The 21373-nt window shown below is 41.3% G+C and overlaps 1 protein-coding gene across 11 annotated transcripts in view; it reads right to left on the reverse strand.

Annotated features, from left to right (window-relative positions):
* VPS13B (vacuolar protein sorting 13 homolog B) overlaps window positions 1–21373 on the reverse strand; it is a 922277-nt gene that overhangs the window by 392499 nt on the left and 508405 nt on the right. For all 11 annotated transcript variants that reach the window (XM_073330465.2, XM_073330462.2, XM_073330464.2 and 8 more), the window contains exon 22: window positions 16716–16843. In XM_073330465.2, coding sequence (XP_073186566.2) covers window positions 16716–16843 — 128 coding nt within the window. The remainder of the gene's footprint in view (window positions 1–16715; window positions 16844–21373) is intronic.

The raw sequence follows: 21373 nt of genomic DNA on the forward strand, positions 1-21373 counted from the left end.
AATTAGACGTATATATAATTTAAGGTTTTTAAAGGAGGACACAATGGATGAACCTCTAAAAACACATATTTTCCAGTACAAATCAGGCAATTACTACCTGTTTGCACAGGAAATTATCAGTTTATATGGGGAAATGCCCATTAGCGCATTCAACAGTGGGTTCTTAAGAAACATGTTACATTTCTCATTGGGCCAAATTTTGTCCTCATGAAATTCCAGCAAGTTTCAATGGGATTTTCACATGTATCTGAAAGCAGAATCTGTGCGTCTCCCCCGCCCAATCTCTCCCCGGAGATTTGGCTTACAGCAAGTTCTGGTAAAGGGAGGGAAGAATACACTCAAAATTGATGCATGATATGTTGGATTAAATAATAATAGTAATATATGTTATAGATCATTTTATTGATATGGAAAGTGCTTTAAATTATATGTAATCAAAATATTTTAAAATTAAAATTACATCAATAGCATATATTAAAGATACCATATAAATCTTTTTTACCTTTTTAAATAACTATTAAATGGTATTTCTAAAATTATGACTTTAACCTAAAATGTGACTGATTTATGTAACTGAATATAAATCTGTAGCAGTAAATCTTGCATTAATGTAAGGATCTGACAATCCAAGGGAAAGAAAATGAAGTAATCTGCCAGTAAGAAGTCCTCAAGCTGGGGGTCAGATCCTGTTCATGGAAACCATCTGGTTGGGACCCTCCAAGCCACACCAAACACAAATGATCTTTTAAAAAAAATATCCTATTCATTAATGTATCGCAGCTGTACTGAGTGTTACTTCACTTTTCCATGGCAACATCCTTTCTGTTTCAAGGATCTTATTTCAGTTTTGGTAGCAACATGTTCTTTTGCCAATACTGAACACATTCATGTGTTAAAGAGAAAGAATTATTACAAATTCTTGAAATGGAATCACCTCCTATTTTGATTTCTTTTATGTCAAGGGCTATAACATACACTAATGATAAATAAAGGATGAAAGAACTGTTTTGCCTTCTAATTAAAAAAATTAAGTGAACCATATTGTATTTAAGTTTTTACTAACATATATACATTGAAAGGTGAGAGGATCACCACGTCTCAGCTATTTAAAAAGGAAAATATTAATTTACTAAAATAAGTGATGGCACAAGAATTGTTAAAGTAGTTTATACTATTTTTAAAATTATACACTGCATAAAAGGGAATGTTGTTCAATAGAGAGAATTGTAAAATATGTACGGTATTAGGGCAAAATCACCCCGGCTGTGGAGTGGTCATTAAAGGCCCAAAATGCAGCAGAGGTGCTGCTGTGGAGGAGAGCGGAGATGATGTGAAAGGGATATCTACAGCCCCTTATGCTTCATAGCGATGCAATTAAAAAGATTCACATCTTCCCTGCTGAGCCCTTGATAGCTAGCCCTGGCCAATCCCACTGCTTGTTATAGGTGATAGAAATTGCCCAATGGGGGAAACCTTGTAAGGATACCTCTAAGCTGTATGCATCCCATGAAGTGAGCTGTAGCTCATGAAAGCTTATGCTCAAATAAATTGGTTAGTCTCTAAGGTGCCACAAGTACTCCTTTTCTTTTTGTCTCCTCAAAGTCCCAGCTCTGCAAATTTATTCCTGCAGTAAAAAGGCTGCTGTGTGTTTGTCTGTTTTTTTTTTGTTGGGGGGGGAGAAAGACATATATGAGATCCAGAAACTGAAGAAATCCACTGGCCAGAAGTCTCATGTAGAGGGGTGGGATGTGGTCAACAATGAGGCCTGACGTGGCCAAGCTGCACAGGTGCTTGACTCCTACTTCCAAGTTGGGTAGTAGCGTTTTATCCATCTAGCTTCTCCGCTGGCGTCCCACACAAGCTCTGCTTATTTGTATGTTGCAAGAGAGACAGAATTTCACGCTTAAAGTTTGTTTAAAAACATCTTAAAATATAACTGGTAATATTTGCTTGATTTCCTACTACTTTCTGAACAATGCACAGTTCACTGTGGACTAAATTTAAAACAATATTTTTATTTGGTCATGAAACTACAGAAATCAAAATTGATAAACTAAATTTGTAGATAAATCTTCCAAAATGGAAACATTTAATAGAAATTCTTGTGCAAACTTTAGGGACTCTCTTTCTGATGTGAGCAGGATCCTCCGATCAGTCTCACTGTGTTATAAATAACCAGTCAATTAATAGTCACTCTCCCTCCCACAGCTACTCTATATTATTGATAAGTTACATGTTACAAAATCTCTCTGTGTCCTGTGCAAGGAACAAGAATATAAGTTAACCTCATGATTAGATTTCTATTCTTTCAAAGAATAAAAAATTCAGTGGAAATTATACTCTTTAGAGAAAATATTACTTCAAATAATTGCAGGAAACAGGCTCATTTTTCAAAATATTTTAAAGCACACAGTGAATCTACTGAGTGTTGCAAATAATCATTGTACACTTATTTGGTTGTCATTCACTGTAATTTTGCTCTTTAATTCATTTGGTTTTACTACAGATGCCTCATTATTCCTACTAGAATTCAGCATTAACAATCAATTAAAAATAATTGTTTATGCTGCTTCATGATTTTAGCAACTATTAATACCAGCAACATGTGAAAAGTGAGTACCTCCCCCACAGCCTAGCTGCCAAAAAGAGACTTCAAGGCTGCACATAAAACCCCACAACTAAATAATGAAAACTATTTATAGTTAAGATTATAAGTCTTTTTCACTAAAATACTAATAGTTTACAGCAAGTTCAATGCACAGTATCTTCATGCAAGGGTTTATCATGAGCAAAAAGGGCCAGGGCTAAACCAGTACCAGCCTTGGCTCCAAAATAAACTTTCCATGACTTTGGTTCAACACATTTACTTACTCAAACTTCCACTAAAAAAAATAATCCTTTGATGATTTTAAGTTATCAAGTTCTGTTTTATCCAATGACCAACTGCAGACTTTTCTGTTGTATAATTGTTTTCATAAAAGATCGAGGAACATGCAAACTGTTTTAGAAAAAAAGGCTAGACTCCAGGGATTTGATTTCAATAATCTGATCACAATGTGACTCTGGGACTTTTTTCCAGAAATTAGGCTTTTTAACATCCACAGAAAATCTAAATATACAGCCTGGTTAATTGAAAGCGTAAATTTATTAGTCAGACTATACTTGAATTGAAAAATAGTGACATTACTCTTAATCTCCAGTACGTTCAGATTGATACAAAGAAAATCAGACTGAGTCTTGAATGGCATATTTAAGATGAATTTAACAAAACAGGTATAGAAACTGGCAATTAAAAGAAAAGCACCTGCAAAGAAATCTACTCACCTTTTATATTTCACCAGGATGGGGAACCCTAAATAATGTCGTCATTGTTAGAAATCTATTCTTAAATTACATATGTGGTATCTCATTAGGAGCTGCTGTAATTTTTTTGGATGGCTACTCAATGTGCCTCTTTCCAGCAAGTTAAAGAAAGATAAATGTTGGTGAATATTTATTATGTATCTCACTATGTATAATGAGATGGTATGGTGATTAAAAGGCAGTGAAGAAACAGGGAAAATGGAAGAGAAACCAGGACAAGTGAGCAAGTAATGTGATTTAGGGACACAAACATGGAAAGTTTATTAAAAATTTGGGCATGCAATTTGCTACATTTCCTAGGCAACTCTAAGGGCATGTCTACACTGCTTCTGCAGTTTGGACTATGGGGGTGTGAATAACAGTGCACACCAAAGTGTGGCACTGTAACTCCATTCCCTGGATGTGCAGGTATGAAATACTAGCTTTTTACTCAAAGTAGTGTAATCCGGTTTCAAGAGAACAAAATTAATGTGAACTAGGAACCAGTTAGTTTGCGCCTGCAGCATCCAAACAGAGAAATAACAGAACAGCACTTTGGTACACACTGCTATTCAAACTCCTGTAGTCCAAACTGTGGGGCAGTGTAGATATGCCCTAAGTTACTTAGCACAACAAAAATAATTACCTTCCCTCATTCTCTGCTTTAAAATATTGCAGTTTATAAGCTTCATTTCGGAAAAAAAAAACCTTTAAAATCTTACTGAGGGAAACAGAAAGGAGCTCAAACTCTGGCAAGTTAAGTGTAAAAAATATAATTAGGCAGGCCAAAAAAGAATCTGAAGCTCAACTAGCAAAAGACACAGAAACAAACAGCAATATTTTTTAAGTACATCAGCAGCAGGAAACCTGCCAAAAAATTAGTGGGGCCACTGGTCGATCAAGGTGCTAAAGGAGAATTCAAGGAAGACATGGCCATTGTGCAGAAGCTAAACTAATTCTTTGTACTGGGTCTTCATTGTAGAGAATGTATGGGAGATTCCCACTCACGATTCATTCTTTTTAGGTAACAAATCTGAGGAACTGCCCCCAATTGAGGTGTCAGTAGAGGAGTTTTGGAACAAATTGATAAATTAAAAAGTAATAAGACACAAGGACCAGATGGCATTCGCCCAAGAGTTCTGAAGGAACTCAAATATGAAATGAACCACTAACTATGGTATATAACCTATTCCTTAAATCAACCTCTATACCAGATGATTGGAAGATAGCTAATGTAACAACTATTTTTAAAAAAGACTTCAGAGGCAATCTGGGCAAATAAAGGCCTGTAAGCCTAACTTCAGTATGGGGCAAACTGGTTGAAACTAGTAAAGAATTACTAACACATAAATGAATACGATATGTTGGGGGAAGACTTCACACTTTTTTTGTAAATGGAAATCATAACTCACCAATCTTTACGGGAGTCAACAAATGTGTGGACAAGGGTGATCGAGTTGTACTTGGACTTTCAGAAAACCTTTGACAAGGTCCCTGGTCAAAGGCTCTTAAGCAAAGTAGGCAGTCACGGGATAAGAGACACAAGTCACTGCCTAGAAATTTCCGAGCTAGGGCATCTTTAAGGAATACAACCGAAGTAGAAATTGACCTCATGGTGTGCATACAGATTCTGGACAGAGGCAATAGCTTGCACACTTGATACGTGATTAATGCAACTCAAGGACTTCCTGATGTCCTTAGTCCTGTCCAAGTAGAATGCTGGTGCTCTTCTAATATCTACCACATGCAGAATCACTTCCCTGTTGTCATAATATGGTTTTGGGCAAAAAACAGGAAGATGGATATGTTGATTCATATGAAAAGTGGAGGCAACTTTAGGGAGAAACTTGGGATGAGGCCTCAGAGTTACTTTGTCTTTAAAAAAGACCATGTATGGTGGATGTGCCATTCCTCCTATGCCCCTAGCTGAGATGATGGCAATTAAAAATGCTGTCTTCATGGACAGCTGTAAGAGAGAGCAAGTTGCCATGGGTCCAAAGGGAGGTCTAGTCAAAGCTCTGAGAATTAGGTTAAGATCCCAGGTTGGAGTAGGTGGGCTCACATGCATGAAGAGTTCCCAATGCCTATCAGGAATCTCTGCGTCAGCAGGTAAGCAAACACCGAGTATCCATCTACCTGATGGTGGAAAGCCATTATGTCCGCAAGATGTAGCTTAAAGAAGCTGAGTGAGAGTTTTGGCCTCTTGAGGTCTAAAATGTAGTCTAAAGTCAGAGGGATGGAAGACAAGGTTGGGTCTGTGTGCTTAGAATGACACAAAACTTGGAATCATTTTCATTGGTAAGTATGTTTAGTGGTCGACTTTTGGCTGAAGACAACAATATGTCTTTCACCTCGTGAGAGCATTCTACCTCTAAGGTTTAGAACCAAGAAGGAGCCAAGCCTGGAGGTGGAGGGTGAAAGACCAGCCCATTGTTTTCAGAGGGCAGATGGGTAATGGGCCAAAGAAGACCCGGAGGACATATTGTCATCTGTTTCAGGTAAGGGAACCAGACTTGTCTCGGCCAGGATGGGACAATCAGAATAACTCTTGCTTTCTCTCGTTGAATTTTCAGCAGAACCTTGGATAGAATAGGAAACAGGTGAAAAGCATATAGGAGGTTTCTGTTCCATTGAAAGATGAGAGTGTCTCCCAGTGAATGTTTCCCCAGGCTGGCCCTGGCGCAGTAACAAGGACATTTCTTGTTCTGGTAATTAGCGAAGAGATCTGTAGTTGGGGTTACACATAGGGTGAATATGTCTCGAAGCACCTCTGAGTTCAGTTCCCATTCGTGGTTATGAGAAAAGTTCCAACTGAGACTGCTGGCTATCATGTTCTGTATCCCTGATACACAGACAGCTGAGATAAGCACATTATGATAGATACACCAATTCCAAAGTTTGAGTACTTCTGTGCAGAGGTAGAGAGATATGGTGCCCCCAGGGTGATTTATATACAACATACATGTCATATTGTCTGTCATGACCTTTGTGTGGGTGTTCTTGATGAAAGGCAGAATGTGTGCACAGGCGTTCCTGATGGCCCTTAGCTCCAAAAGACTGATATGGAGGGTCGCTTCTGTGGAAGACCACTTACCTTGAACCTTGCAGTCATTTAGGTGAGGTCCCCAGCTTATTAGGGAGGCATCCGTCATTAGAGTCAGTGTTGTTGGCGGCTGCATGATTGGAACGCCTGATCGGACATTGGATGGGTCTTTCCATCAGTTCAGGGAGTGCTTTACTGTGGAGGTCAGTGATAGCTGTTCGGTTAGCCTGTCCCTCTTCAGGGAATAGACAGAAGTGAGCCACATCTGAAGACACCTCATGAACATCAGGCATTTGGGGCAACGAAGGTGCATGTTGCAATATGACCTACCAGCTGCAGGCCATTCCTGGCTGGTGTTTGAGGGCTGGCCTGGACAGTCTCTATGAGATTCATAATGGTTATGAGTCTGTGTAACTGGAGGAACGCTCTTGCTCTTACTGCATTGAGGTTGGCACCAATAAAAGCCATTCACTGTATTGTGGTCAGTGTCGATTTCTGTAAGTTGCGCTGTAGACCCAGCTGTGCAAATGTGCGCATGGTTATCTAGGTGGCTTGTACGGCATCATGAAATAGGGAGCCCTGAAGAGGTAGTCATCTGGGTATGGGTAGACCACAATGCCCAATGTCCGCAGGTGTGCCGTTATGATGGAAAGAACATTGACGAATACCCTGGGTGCAGACGAGAGGCCAAATGGAAGCACCCTCCACTGATAGTGGTTCTGCCTGAAGATAAACTGTAGAAATCTTAAAAAGAAAAGGAGTACTTGTGGCACCTTAGAGACTAACCAATTTATTCGAGCATAAGCTTTCGTGAGCTACAGCTCACTTCATCGGATGCATACTGTGGAAAGTGTAGAAGATCTTTTTATACACACAAAGCGTGAAAAAATACCTCCTCCCACCCCACTCTCCTGCTGGTAATAGCTTATCTAAAGTGATCACTCTCCTTACAATGTGTATGATAATCAAGTTGAGCCATTTCCAGCACAAATCCAGGTTTTCTCACCCCAGCCCCCCCCCCCAGCCCCACCCTAACAAATACACAAACCCACTCTTCTGCTGGTAATAGCTTATCTAAAGTGACCACTCTCCTTACAATGTGTATGATAATCAAGGTGGGCCATTTCCAGCACAAATCCAGGGTTTAACAAGAGTGTCTGGGGGGGGGGGGGTTAGGAAAAAACAAGGGGAAATAGGTTACCTTGCATAATGACTTAGCCACTCCCAGCCTCTATTCAAACCTAAGTTAATTGTATCCAATTTGCAAATGAATTCCAATTCAACAGTTTCTCGCTGGAGTCTGGCTTGTCTAGTTTTAGTAAAGCCCAGCCACGAGGAAGTTTGTGTGGAAGGTTCCATTACAATCTACATACCACACAGACTATGCTGACAGCTTGTGCCACACACTCTCAAAGAAACTGCGGAATCACCTGATCAACATCCTCTACAGCAAACAGGGAAAGATTAAGAATGAGCTCTCAAAAATGGATACTCTCATAAAAAAAACTAACCTTCCACACAAACTTCCTCGTGGCTGGACTTTACTAAAACTAGACAAGCCATTTACAACACACTTTGCTTCTCTACAAAAGAAAAAGGACATTAAACTTTCTAAACTACTACATGCCACAAGGGGCCACAGCAATGGTTCCCTCAACCCACCCAGCAATATTGTTAACCTATCCAACTATACTCTCAGCCCAGCAGAAGCAGCTGTCCTATCTCGGGGCCTCTCCTTCTGCCTCTCCACCCCCACGAACATGATACAGTTCTGTGGTGACCTAGAATCATATTTTCGACGTCTCCGACTCAAGGAATATTTCCAACATACCTCTGAACAACATACTAATCCACAGAGGCCTCCCTACTAACATTACAAAAAGAAGGATTCTAGGTGGACTCCTCCTGAAGGTCGAAACAGCAGACTGGACTTCTACATAGAGTGCTTCCGCCGATGTGCACGGGCTGAAATTGTGGAAAAGCAGCATCACTTGCCCCATAACCTCAGCCGTGCGGAACACAATGCCATCCACAGCCTCAGAAACAACTCTGACATCATAATCAAAAAGGTTGACAAAGGAGGTGCTGTTATCATCATGAATAGGTCAGAATATGAACAAGAGGCTGCTCGGCAGCTCTCCAACACCACTTTCTACAAGCCATTACCCTCTGATCCCACTGAGAGTTACCAAAAGAAACTACAGCATTTGCTCAAGAAACTCCCTGAAAAAGCGCAAGATCAAATCCGCACAGACACACCCCTGGAACCCCGACCTGGGATATTCTATCTACTACCCAAGATCCATAAACCTGGAAATCCTGAGTGCCCCATCATCTCAGGCATTGGCACCCTGACAGCAGGATGGTCTGGCTATGTAGACTCCCTCCTCAGGCCCTACGCTACCAGCTCTCCCAGGTACCTTCGAGACACCACTGACTTCCTGAGGAAACTACAATCCATTGGTGATCTTCCTGATAACACCATCCTGGCCACTATGGATGTAGAAGCCCTCTACACCAACATTCCACACAAAGATGGACTACAAGCCGTCAAGAACACTATCCCCGATAATGTCACGGCAAACCTGGGGGCTGAACTTTGTGACTTTGTCCTTACCCATAACTATTTTACATTTGGGGACAATGTATACCTTCAGATCAGCGGCACTGCTATGAGCACCCGCATGGCCCCACAGTATGCCAACATTTTTATGGCTGACTTAGAACAACGCTTCCTCAGCTCTCGTCCCCTAACGCCCCTACTCTACTTGCGCTATATTGATGACATCTTCATCATCTGGACCCATGGAAAAGAAGCCCTTGAGGAATTCCACCAAGATTTCAACAATTTCCATCCCACCATCAACCTCAGCCTGGTCCAGTCCACACAAGAGATCCACTTCCTGGACACTACAGTGCTAATAAACAATGGTCACATAAACACCACCCTGTACCGGAAACCTACTGACCGCTATTCCTACCTACATGCCTCCAGCTTTCACGCTGACCACACCACACGATCCATCCTCTACAGCCAAGCTCTGCGATACAACTGCATTTGCTCCAACCCCTCAGACAGAGACAAACACCTATAAGATCTCTATCAAGCATTCTTACAACTACAATACCCACCTGCGGAAGTGAAGAAACAGATTGATAGAGCCAGAAGAGGTCCCGAAAGTCACGTACTACAGGACAGGCCTAACAAAGAAAATAACAGAACGCCACTAGCCGTCACCTTCAGCCCCCAACTAAAACCCCTCCAACGCATTATTAAGGATCTACAACCTATCCTGAAGGATGACCCAACACTCTCACAAATCTTGGGAGACAGGCCAGTCCTTGCCTACACACAGCCCCCCAACCTGAAGCAAATACTCACCAACAACCATATACCACACAACAGAACCACTAACCCACGAACCTATCCTTGCAACAAAGCCTGTTGCCAACTGTGCCCACATATCTATTCAGGGGACACCATCACAGGGCCTAATAACATCAGCCACACTATCAGAGGCTCGTTCACCTGCACATCCACCAATGTGATATATGCCATCATGTGCCAGCAATGCCCCTCTGCCATGTACATTGGTCAAACTGGACAGTCTCTACGTAAAAGGATAAATGGACACAAATCAGATGTCAAGAATTATAACATTCATAAACCAGTCGGAGAACACTTCAATCTCTCTGGTCACGCGATTACAGACATGAAAGTTGCTATATTACAACAAAAAAACTTCAAATCCAGACTCCAGCGAGAAACTGTTGAATTGGAATTCATTTGCAAATTGGATACAATTAACTTAGGCTTGAATAGAGACTGGGAGTGGCTAAGTCATTATGCAAGGTAACCTATTTCCCCTTGTTTTTTCCTACCCCCCCCCCGACGTTCTTGTTAAACCCTGGATTTGTGCTGGAAATGGCCCAACTTGATTATCATACACATTGTAAGGAGAGTGGTCACTTTAGATAAGCTATTACCAGCAGGAGAGTGGGGTGGGAGGAGGTATTTTTTCATGCTTTGTGTGTATAAAAAGATCTTCTACACTTTCCACAGTATGCATCCGATGAAATGAGCTGTAGTTCACGAAAGCTTATGCTCAAATGAATTGGTTAGTCTCTAAGGTGCCACAAGTACTCCTTTTCTTTTTGCGAATACAGACTAACACGGCTGTTACTCTGAAACCTGTAGAAATCTTCTGTGCAGTGGTCGTATCAAGGTGTGAAAGTAGGCACCTTGTAGGTCAAGGGCCAAAAATCAATCTGCTTGCTCTAGAGCTGGAATAATGGCTGCTAGCATGACCATCTTGAACTTCCACACCCTCACATATTTGTTTAATGCCCTTAAATCAAGACTTAGCCTACACCATCCCTTCGCCAGGGGGATCAGGAAATAATGGGAATAAAACCCTTTGCCCCTGAGTTGCTGGGACTGGTTTTATGGCCCTTTTGCATGATCCATTTCCTGCTGAAGTAGGCTTTTGTGAGAAAGGTGCCTGAAGAGGGACAGGGAAGGAAGGTCAGAATGGGAGATGGATCTGTCGGAGGTGATCTTCTCCCACCTGCTGCGAAAGAGGGTCAGGTAACTTCCAAAAGGGCACACCAGGGGTGTAGATGGCAGCTAATGTTGCTAGATATAGTTGTTCGGGCCCTTGACCAACCTGTCAAAAGTGCTTAGAAGAGGCAGTCTGCAAAGTCATGGATTGGGGTGCTGACTGCTTGTGCTTCTGAACTCTGGACCTCTTATGCTGTAGCTTGTAATAGTGCTCAGATGGTGGGTATTGAGGAGGTTGTGACCTGTGCTGTGGCTGACAGCTATATCTTCTCGTCTGTTCTGCAGAGTAGATTCCCAGGGAGCATAATCCTGGGAATCCTTCAACATGTGGAGAGAAGAGTCTGCCTTCTCCACAAAGAGCTTGGGTTTTTCAAATGGGAGATCTTCCACCATTGTTTCCAGCTCTTTGGGCAACCTGGAAAGGTGTAGCCAAGAAGCCAGCCTCAATACCACTGCTGTGGAGACTTAGTGGGCCACTGTAGCAGCTGTATTGAGTGCCGTCTGTAGCACAGTTCTGGCTAGTAACTGACTCTCTCTGACAATGGCCTAAAACTGCTCCCTTTGTGTCTCTGGTAAATGTTCCAGAAACGCACTGAGTTTCCTATAATTAATAAAATTATACTTGGCCATGACAGCTTGGTAGTTTGTAACTATAAATACACCTTCTTCCCAAAGATATCTAGCCTCTTCCAATCCCATTTGCATGGGGTCAACTTGGCATAATGTTACCTGACTCATGCATTAACCACATCCACTACAATGGAGTTGGGTTGTGTACATTGAAACAGGAAGTCTGTCTCTTTGGGAGGGATGTATTATTTTTTGTCAACTCTCTTTTAGGTTGGTATGATGGAGGCTGGTGTCTGTCAGATGACTTTGGCAGGATCTAAAATCGCTTCATTAATTGGGAGGGCAATTCGGGACATGGAGATGGTGTGCAGAAAATACACTAGCTTGTGATGTGTATCTGCCACCTCATTTAGGGTAATCTGCACTCATACCAGAAACGTGGGTCAGCTTCATGGAATTGAGGACACCCCTTATATTGTGATGGCAGACCATGATGAGAGGCCAGGGAAATGACATTCTCCTGGTCACTGTCAGACTCATCACTGAGTAAGAGTGGCGCTGACCACGGTATTGATGGTACACAGCCCACTGCTGAGGGTAATACTGGGTGCTGGGATGTGCTCTGTACAGGGGCCCTAGGCCCGAGGAATGGGGATTGCCATTCTTTCCTAACTGTCAGGTCTCTAGGGTACCAGAACTCTTGTGGTACTGTTGGCTCACTCAGTACCACGGAAGAGAGTCTGTGGCACATTGTCAGCACTGATAGTTGTGAAAGTGAAGAGTGCTTCCTAGATTGGAGCTTTGCCGCACCTAGTACCAAAGGTTTTCTCGGTGCCCCTCATTTAGAGGCAATATGGTATTTGTCTTTGTCCTTAGAGGACGGTACCACTGCCTCAGAGACTGAGCCTCTGGCATCTCTAGGTGGTATGGCAGCGCTCACAGTGGAGGCACCTTGATGGTTCTAGGTACTACACTTTGGAGCCACCAGTACCAAGGTGGCTGACTGCACTGGGGAACTTCTCTGGCTGGCCAATGATTCAGTTTGGAGCCCTTTCCCTCAAGCCTTTATGGGGAAATCTGCTGGTCTTTTCCATAACTCTACCCCCTTTGAAGTTGAAGGCTCTGGGAATGATCTGTGAAGGCTCCTGGAAGCTGAAGTGCCTTTTACATAAGGAGGAGTTTTAACTTCAGCTCCTGGTTCTTGCAAGACCTCAGCTTTAGCTGGTGGCAGAGGAAGCACTACTGAAGGATATGGGACTCTCCCAGATTCCAGTCACAGTGACAGTGTCTGTCTGTTACAGGAATTAACTCCTCGCAGAGAGGCACCTCTTGAAGTCGGGATGTCCCTGGAGGGGCTATCACCCTCTAGCAGTGAGGAACACAGAAGAAAGTTCTTCTTTCCCCTGGAGGAGTGGGAGATTCCCTCCATAAAGTATAGGAAACATAACGTTCTTTTTCTTCTTCTCCCTTCTCCTTAATAGCTAGTGTTTCCTTCCAAAGGAATAAAAAGGAAACACTAACTATTAAGGAGAACAAAAGAAACAAAAACAACTACTACTTATGCTAATTACACAGATAAGGAAGGGACAACTGCTCAGCTCTTGAAGGCCAAAGGTGGTCCAAAACAAACTGAGGGGGGTTCACTTGGGCAGTGCTAGATAGCCTTGAGGCAGACCACAAGGTAGGGAGAGCGCATGTGGGGGCTGAAAGGACACTGCCACCTAAAATCTTTGATTTGAGGCTCAAGAGCACAGATACACCTACAGTGGAGTATCTAAAGGGACACTACTTGAAGAAAAACATCTGCTCAGTGTGCAGCTCCAGTCAAAAAAAAGCTAACAGAATTATCGGAATCATTAGGAAAGGGATAGCTAATAAGACAGAAAATATCATAATGCCACTATATAATTCCATGTTATGCTCACACCTTGAATAGTACATACAGTTCTGGTCTCCCCATCTCAAAAAGATATATTAGAACTGGAAAAAGTACAGAGAAAGACAATAAAATGACCAGGGGCAAGGAATAGCTTCCATATAAGGAGAGACTTAAAAAGTCTGATACTGTTCAGCTTAGAAAAGAGATGACTAAGAGGGATATGACAGAAGTCTATAAAACTATGAGTGGTGTGGAGAAAGTGAATAAGGAAGTGTTATTTAACCTTTTACATAACACAAGAACCAGGGGTCACCCAATGAAATTAATAGGCAGCACATTTAAACAAACATAAGGAAGTACTTGTTCACTCACAGTCAACCTGAGGAACTCATTCCCAGGTGATGTCGTAAAGGTCAAAAGTATAACTGGGTTTCAAAAAAGAATTAGATAAGTTCACGGAGGATAGGTCCATCTACGACTATAAGCCAAGATGGTCTGGAATGGAACCCTATTCTCTGGATGTCCCTAAACCTCTGACTGCCAAAAGCTGGGACTGGTCAACAGGGTATGGATCACACAATAAACTGTCCTGTTCTGTTCATTCCCTCTGAAGCATCTGGTACTGGCCACTCTTGGAAGACAGGATACTGGGTTAAGATGGACCACTGGTCTGATCCAGCATTGCCATTCTTACATTCTTGTATAATAGGGCACACATTATCTGTTTGTTCTAACTTGTGACCCTCCCTTTCCTATCCTTTTTCTTTACCAGTTACCCTCATTTCCTTTGTCTTATATTGGTCCTAATCCTGCAAATTCTTACTTATGCAAATGAGCACACTGACTGTACATGATCTTCTTAATATCTACATCAGCAGCTCACAGAAGTAAAGGTTTGCAGGTCAGTACACTTAGACACAAATCCTGCAAAGACTTGCACACATTTAGCTTCATGCCTTGTGAGAGTTTCCATTGACTTCAAATGGGAGTATGTGCAGGGCAGCAAATTAAGCATGTGTGAGTCTTTGCAGGATTGGAGCCTAGAGTCTAAGGGCCAAGTTTTTAAGAGTTATTTAGGCATCTAAAGATGCAGATATGTGGTACCTAATGGGATTTTCAAAAGGGTTTAGGTGCCCAAGTCACAAAGGGAGTTGGATCTTAGGTACTTTTGAAAACCCCACTAGACACCAATCTACATTTTTAGGCAGCTAGCTACATTTAAAAATCTGGTGCTAAGCTCTGTGAGACAACAGTGTCCTTTTTATTTCTGTAAAGTGTTTTGTGATTTTACAGAACTATTTCAATATTAAAATAGATAAATAATATAGTTTCATATTCATGGCACTCAAAATCAGAAGACATCTGATTGTCTCACAAAAATATAACCAAAATTACAAACTGTAGATAAGAAATTATTTGAAAAATAAGAAAGTGGATCTAGCATTAAAAAAATCTGCCAACATCCTAACATCAAGGAATTGAGCTAATACATGTTTGTTATACAACAGTTTATCTTCACTTGCAGAATTTTTTTTTGAGAACGCACAAATCTATTTGCACAACCTCCTTTAATTTTTGCAAAAAAACCCCAGACAATACATAATTCCAACATTTTTTACTTCTTTGCAAAAATGAAAAACTGAGTATTTATTTTAATTGGTCAATATCTTTCATACACCTCAACACATGAGCTAACATTTCATTTTCCTGGCAGATACTTTGGTTGCAAACCCCCAGAAATGTTATTGATAAAACAGAGAAGGTCAGCAAGAGAAATTTCAGACAGAGGAGACAATTAACACTTCTGAATACCCCTAAACCCCATGCCCTTCATCATCCAATTCTCTCATTTATAACTCACTCCTTTATTATCATCATCATCTGTTTGTATTGCAATAGAACCTTCATGCCTCAATCCAGAATCAGGGCCTCATTGTGTTGTACCCTGTACTAACACATCATAAAAATACTTTGCTTACAAGGAAATATCTGACTCCTCTTTTCCAGCTGTCCTCTTTCCCACTGGTGAAAATGAAAATGGGGAGGGGAGAGACAAATCTGCTTAGAAACTATGAACCCAGGACCTGACTCAAAGCCCAATGAAATCAATAGATAGTATTCCATCAACTTCGGGAGGTTATGTATTAAGCCACAATCCTGAAGCCCGCCCTTATTCAGAAAAACTCCAATTTTCACACCCTATCCTATAATGAAGTCAATGAGAGTCTTCTCTGAGTAAGGAATAAATAAAGTGAAGGCATTGGTATTTGGTGATATACAAGTGAATAAATTGGTATGCAGAAGGGGTAATGGAAGATCCAATGGTTATGCTTCCCCAATAATAATTTTTAAGTACATGAACAATGTGTTGCTGTCATATTTTATACCATTGAATGGTCTCAATAAAGAAAAAATCTGTTAGGCATTCCACAAATATTATGCTAACCTTGGATAATTTCTGAGTGTCAGTGTGCATGTGTACACATGCGCACGTATGTATATACATACACGTTTGCCTCTGCGCACACATGGGGATGAAAAACAGATTTGACAAGGAGCTAGGACTCAGGGAGAGAAATGATACTGGCTAGGGGAAAAATGTATGTGATCATGTACTTCAAGACTGTATCATAATGTGTGCACACAAGGGAGTTGAATTAAAGTTACACAGGAAACCTTAATTGAGGCATTTCATAACTTCTGAATGCTTGCCTTTGCAACTTTAGTAACATTCTTTTAACATAGTTTATTTGTGTGTGGGGGGGGGTATATATGTACATGGTTATAAAAAAGCATTGCTTCTATTAAGCTCAAATTTATGCAGATTATACAGAATTGTACAGTTTAGTCTGAGCGGTCTACTTGTTATCTTGACAAAGAGGCAAAAATTTAAGTAGATGAGATACCACTATGACTGTATTAATTACACATACTATTTCCATACTTAAAAGCACTCAAATAGTTTATTTTTAGAAAGAAAACTGCTCTGTGGGGCCAATTAAAGCTGGTGCAAGACCTCCATATGTGTGATATAAAAAAAGTTTAATTCTTCATACAAATGTTGTTCAAGATTCTTCTCCTTTTAAAGTTAAGTAGAAAGATAAGTCCATCGAATACACATATTTTAAATTCTATGAATCCTTGGTGAATTTACCAAACAGCCATATTTCAATTTTCAGTCTCTAGTATTTTTAAAGTAAAATACGATAATAAAACTGGGAAGCTGTTTTAACAGATATTTTTTTAAAAGTGCTAAAGTGCATGAAAAGTATCATAAAATGTGGGAAGACATAACTTTTCTCACTCCCTTTTCATCTTACCTGAAGTGTAAGGCGTTTAACTGCATTCCACACTATTCCAATAAATTCTTTCATTTTCTCCTCAGGACTTCTGCAGCTCTCAGATGAGGTCAGCATGGGTTTCAATGGAAGTGACAAAGGCCTAGATTCTAAAGCAAACAACATACACTAGTTAATTGGATGATATGTACCTTCACTCAGTAACTGATTACTAGTACTACTGACAGTACATTATTTTTTTCTTTAAGGTCTATAAATAGTTTGTCTCCGCTCCCGAATTCAAAATGTGCATTTCAGTGTTTACACTGTACAGCAGAAACTTGAGCGAATGAGTATTGTTTTATTTACTAGATTTAAGCTTGGGAAGGGAATACTATCAATTAATTGTGGTGAGAAATTCAACATTTTAACGGCATTTAGAGACATCCTAAATTTTTCCAACATAAGCTGCTAAAAAATATTATGAAGCATGCTTGACCTAAGCAATTAAAGTCCATTTTCAACATGTGATGGCATATTTGATGATGTACTAGTAATAAGTTTTCCACTTAATTTGCTGCCTGGGTAATCTAAACAAAGATTTAGTTCTGTAAACTTGTTGCAAAGAGCAAGACAGTGTCCATGTTAAAATTCAGTCTTTGACTTGGTATCTTTAATTATTAATTTAAGGAAAGGTTTTTCAGCAAGCATGCCAAAATATTCAAGAAAACTAAACCATCATTTAAATATTGTTCCTAAACTTTTAAAAATCTAATGGGCTTAAGAAAATTCTAAAATGCATAAAAAGCATCATAAAATGTTGCAAAAAATAAAATTTTCTAATAAGGAAAAAACAAAAAGTAACTGCACCATACTATATTAATAATATATTTAATTTAGTTATAACATGTGAATATAAAAATGATTTAAACGAGGAATTAATTTACAAGTATGCCCAGCAGAATCAAACTACCAGACTGTCAGAATGTCTGGCCCTTTAAGAGGAGATGGGTCTCAGCCCCACCTGTGACACAATTAGCTTACCTCCCTGAGTGGTGAGAGCTGGAATGATCATATGATTTTATGGGTCATGTGGCTCAATTAGATCTCTTAGGGAAAGAAAGTCCTTGGAAGGGTTACTCTCTTTCAAGTTCCCCAATAGAGGATACTGCTGGTGGGAGGGGAAGCCGGAGGGGGAGGGTACAGTTTCTATGGCAATACCATACCATGCCACCCTTACTTCTGAGCTGATGGCGGCGGCACTCTCTTCAGAGCTGGGTGTTGCTATCTAACTGCCCAGGTCTGAAGGCAGCAGCAGAAATAATGGTGGCAAATCCAGTAAACACACACGTCACTATTAGGGCACACCAGGAATTGAAGTTCTACCAGAATCAATGTTGGAAACAGGACGAGCAAGAAAAAATCATGCACATTTGTTCATATACCAAAAATCTACCTGAACGGACATTGGAGGAACAAAAAAGAGGTCATATCCGAGAACACCTGGACATATGGTAACCCTACTCAGAGGTGGAGTGGGGTAGAGGAGAGATTAGGAGGAACCCTCCAGGAAGAAAGCCCTGGTAGCTGCTGCTCAGCGAAAGAGTAAGGAGTGACCCAAAGGAGCCCAGGAAGGGCTGACAGGGACAGTCTGAACAGAGCCTGGGAGTGGCTGAATACTGAACCAGAGGGCTTTATGAAGAGTGTCTAGGGTGTTAGACAGACCAGCCCCTCAGGATGCAGGGGCTGTACTCAGCTTGAGGCTGGGATATAGACTCTGGGTTTTTTGTACTGGTCTTTTTGACTGGTATAGTCCAGAATCGGGGGACTTTCATTAAAGTCTTAGCTGGGGGGCCAAGCCACTGGATCAGCCAAACCCTCACAAGAGGAAACTGAAGCAAGGCCACTGCAGAACTACCCTAAGCTTATTAGGCAGTGATCCTGCTACATAGACCCACCAAATAATGTTTTTTTTTCAGCAGGAGTAGCAATTATATGCATTTTCCACAACAAATATTAAATTATCCCTTTGAGATTTTGCAACATCTTTCGATGTACTCAGCTTCTTCAACTTCTCTATTCTACCCCATTCATGAACGACCAGAGAAAATTGTAGGCATAAATTAATAATTCTTTCTAGTTCATTTTAAAATGAATTTAAAATCAGTAGAATTCTAATACCTATAGCAGTCTGGAGCATATAAACTCTGCCAAAAAGCAACCAACTGCCTCCTTCCATCGCACATGCATCTTCAAATTGAATCAGGCAAAATCTGACTGTGTGCCCTTCTGAGAGAAGTTTGGCCATTAGACAATTTCAATCATCTTTGAAAATATAGGGACAAGGCAAAAGATCACATTCTAAAGCACCCCAAAAGGGGCAAGGGCAAGAGAGGGGGAGACACTGAGGCAACAGCATGAGCTCTTAGAAATTTATCTGTGATATTTTTTTCCGGTAAAAAGCTGTGAGAGGGTAAAAAAAACTATGGCTGGCTAATAATTTTGGCAAAATCCATTTAAAAACTCAATTTCAAAAATTTGATAGATTGTAATTTATGGATTGTCTTGAAAAAAGAGAGAAAGCTGAATTTTATGTGGTAGGTAAGGAAATCAAGAAAAGGTGAAGAGACAGTCTGAAAAGCGGGAAGGAAAGATAATTTTGCTTGCAGCATTTGGGTTATACTGGAACGGAAAGAGAAAAAAAAGACATGGGAGACTATAGAGCAGGACATTGCAATGGCAGTTAGGATGAAAGGAGGTAAGAAATGGTTACTTACTGTAATTGTGGGTTCTTTGAGATGTGCTGCAGACATTCCAAGTAGGTGTGTGCATCCACCGGAGCCAGAGACTTTTGCTTAGCAGTATCTGTACAGGGGAGGCGCTCATGCCTGTAGCCCCTCCTCTAGCTATAATAGGTAGCACTGCCCTGACCCCCCTCAGTTTCTTCGCACTGAATATCCAGGGGAAGACTCCAATGCAGAGGGGATGCAGAGTGAGTTGTGGAATACATGTCTGCATTATATCTCGAAGAACCACAGTTACAGAAAGTAACTGTTTCATCTTCTTTGAGTAGATGTAGATGTGTATTCCAAGTAGGTGACTAATGAGCAGTACCCCAATCTGGAGGCGGGGTTCAGCGTGTACTTGAGTAAGGATCACAGGACTGCTCTGCTGATATTAGCATCAGCTCTGGAAGAAGCAACAATTGCCTAATGGTCTGCAAATGTATGTGCAGACCACATATCTGCTGAGGAGGCGTAGCTGACGCTATCTCATAATCAGTCTTGATGCAAGATGTTATCCATCTAGAGATGGTTCGTGCAGAGACTACATATCCCTTTATGGGGTCTGCATATGACATGAAGAGGCAAGGCATGAAACTGTTCAGTTCTGTTCAGATAGAACACTAGACAGTGTCTAATGTCTAGCATATGGAACCGTTGCTCCTCCGAGAAAATACACCACCTGGTTCAAATGAAACTGACAGACCACCCTGGATACAAACTTCAGGTGTGGCCAAACTATAACCTTGTGTCTCGAATACTGCATGGAAGGAGGTGCAGCCTTCAGGGTCTGCAACTCACATGCCCTCCTGATAGAGGTAATGGCTATCAAGAATGCAGTTTTCTGAGATAGGAGAGGCAATGGATGGGAAGCAAGGGGCTTGAAAGGAGGATCCATTAGAGGTGCTAAACCAGTGTTCAGGACCCACAAGACGACGATCTCTCAGACTGGAGGATGCAGGTGAAGGAGCCCTTTCAGAAATCTTGTCACCATGGCATTGGAGAAACCCAATTTTCCTTAGACAGGGGGATCAAGTGCCAATATTGCTGCCAAGTGCACTCTCAGAGAACTGCATGCTAGGCCTGATTCCTGAAGGTGTAACAGATATTCCAAGATGTCCTGGATGGAAGCCTCCACCAGATGGCTCCCACGGGCCAAAGACCACATGGAAAACCTCTTCCACTTAGCCAATTAGGCCGTTCTGGTCTTCCTATTCTTAAGTAGGAACTCTTGGACAACTACCGAGAAAGTTTTTGGAGAGTGTTGGTGACAACTTCCTGGTGCAAGTGCTGGAGGAACCAATTAGGGGTCGTGCTCCTCTTGACCTGCTGCTCACAAACAGGGAAGAATTGGTAGGGGAAGTAGAAGTGGGTGGCAACCTGAGCAGCAGTGATCATGAGATGGTCAAGTTCAGTATCCTGACAAAAGGAAGAAAGAAGAACAGCAGAATACAGACCCTGGACTTCAGAAAAGCAGACTTTGACTCCCTGAGGGAACTGAAGGGCAGGATCCCCTGGGAGGCTAATATGGAGTCCAGGACAGTTGGCTGTATTTTAAAGACGCCTTATTGAGGGTGCAGGAACAAACCATTCCGATGTGCAAAAAGAATAGCAAATATGGCAGGCAACAAGCGTGGCTTAACAGAGAAATCTCTGGTGAGCTTAAACACAAAAAGGAAGCTTACAAGAAGTGGAAACTTGGACAGATGACTAGAGAGGAGTCTAAAAATATTGATTGAGCATGCAAGGGTGTAATAAGGAAGGCCAAAGCATAATTGGAATTGCTAGCAAGGGATGTGAAAGGTTTCTACAGGTATGTTAGCAACAAGGAAGTGGTCAGGAAAGTGTGGGACCCTTACTAAATGGAGGAGGCAGCCTAGTGACAGATGATGTGGAAAAAGCTGAAGTACTTAATGC

Source organism: Lepidochelys kempii, chromosome 2 (genome assembly GCF_965140285.1).
Source record: "Lepidochelys kempii isolate rLepKem1 chromosome 2, rLepKem1.hap1, whole genome shotgun sequence".
In the NCBI taxonomy this organism is placed as follows: domain Eukaryota; kingdom Metazoa; phylum Chordata; order Testudines; family Cheloniidae; genus Lepidochelys; species Lepidochelys kempii.